General features: G+C 60.0%; 1 protein-coding gene across 1 annotated transcript; it reads left to right on the forward strand.

Moving 5' to 3' along the window:
* Nucleotides 1–6: 6 nt before the first annotated feature.
* Nucleotides 7–1,574, forward strand: LOC110391662 (keratin-associated protein 10-5-like; the record flags this gene model as incomplete). The annotated part of the gene is made up of 2 exons (XM_021383617.1): nt 7–427; nt 550–1,574. Coding segments are annotated over exons 1-2 (1,079 nt in total), but the record flags the coding sequence as incomplete, so codon positions are not given.
* Nucleotides 1,575–1,580: the final 6 nt, after the last annotated feature.

The following is a 1,580-nucleotide window of genomic DNA, read 5'->3' on the forward strand; positions in this document are numbered from 1 at the left end:
CACCGCCTGTTGTCACCGCCTGTGTCATCCCCCCCCAGTCCCCCTGTTGTCACCACCTGTTGTCATTGTCACCGCCTGTGTCATCCCCCCCAGTCTCCCTGTTGTCACCCCGTTGTCACCCCCTGTTGTCACCGCCTGTTGTCACTGCCTGTGTCATCCCCCCCAGTCCCATTGTTGTTATTGCCTGTTGTCACTGCCTGTGTTGTCCCCTGTTGTCACCGCCTGTTGTCACCGCCTGTTGTCACCGCCTGTTGTCATCGCCTGTGTCATCCCCTGCACCCCCCCTGTTGTCACCACCTGTTGTCACCGCCTGTGTCATCCCCCGCGGTCCCCTTGTTGTCACTGCCTGTTGTCACCACCTGTGTCATCCCCCATGGTCCCATTGTTGGCACCGCCTGTGTCGTCCCCCCCAGTCCCATTGTTGTCATTGCCTATTGTCACCACCTGTGTCATCCTCTGTGGTCCCCCTGTTGTCACCGCCTGTTGTCACCGCCTGTGTCGTCCCCCATGGTCCCCCTGTTGTCACCCCATTGTCACCGTCTGTTGTCACCACCTGTGTCATCCCCCATGGTCCCATTGTTGTCACCGCCTGGTGTCACCGCCTGTGTCGTCCCCCCCAGTCCCATTGTTGTCATCCCCTGCAGTCCCATTGTTGTCACTGCCTGTTGGCACCGCCTGTGTCGTCCCCCGCGGTCCCCTTGTTGTCACCGCCTGTTGTCACCACCTGTGTCATCCCCCATGGTCCCCTTGTTGGCACCGCCTGTTGTCACTGCCTGTGTCGCCCCCTGTTGTCACCGCCTGTGTCGTCCCCCCCAGTCCCATTGTTGTCACCGCCTGTTGTCACCACCTGTTGTCATCGCCTGTGTCGTCCCCCATGGTCCCATTGTTGACACCGCCTGTGTCATCCCCTGCAGTCCCATTGTTGTCACTGCCTGTGTCGTCCCCCCCAGTCCCATTGTTGTCACCGCCTGTTGTCACCGCCTGTGTCGTCCCCCATGGTCCCATTGTTGTCACCCCCTGTTGTCACCGCCTGTTGTCACCACCTGTGTCATCCCCTGCAGTCCCATTGTTGTCACCGCCTGTTGTCACCACCAGTGTCATCCCCCACGGTCCCCTTGTTGTCACTGCCTGTCATCGCTGCCTGTTGTCACCGCCTGTGTCGTCCCCTGCAGTCCCATTGTTGTCACCGCCTGTTGTCACCGCCTGTGTCATCCCCCCCAGTCCCCCTGTTGTCATTGCCTGTTGTCACCGCCTGTTGTCACCGCTTGTGTCATCCCCTGCAGCCCCCCTTGTCACCGCCTGTGTCACCGCGTTGTCACCATGGCTCCCATTGTCACGTCCGCATTGTCAGCTTGTGTCTGTTGTCACCGCCTCCCCATTGTCACCACGTCCCCATTGTCCACGTGTCCCCTTTTGTCACCACGTCCCCTTTGTCACCACATCCCCACTGTCACCATGTCACCGTCATCACCATTGTCACGTCTCCATTGTCCACGTGTCCCCATCGTCCCCTGTGTCACCACGTCCCCATTGTTCATGTGTCCCCACTGTCCCCATATCCTCATTGTCACCACGTCCCC

The sequence above is a fragment of the Numida meleagris genome, unplaced genomic scaffold, assembly GCF_002078875.1.
Source record: "Numida meleagris isolate 19003 breed g44 Domestic line unplaced genomic scaffold, NumMel1.0 unplaced_Scaffold445, whole genome shotgun sequence".
Classification (NCBI taxonomy): domain Eukaryota; kingdom Metazoa; phylum Chordata; class Aves; order Galliformes; family Numididae; genus Numida; species Numida meleagris.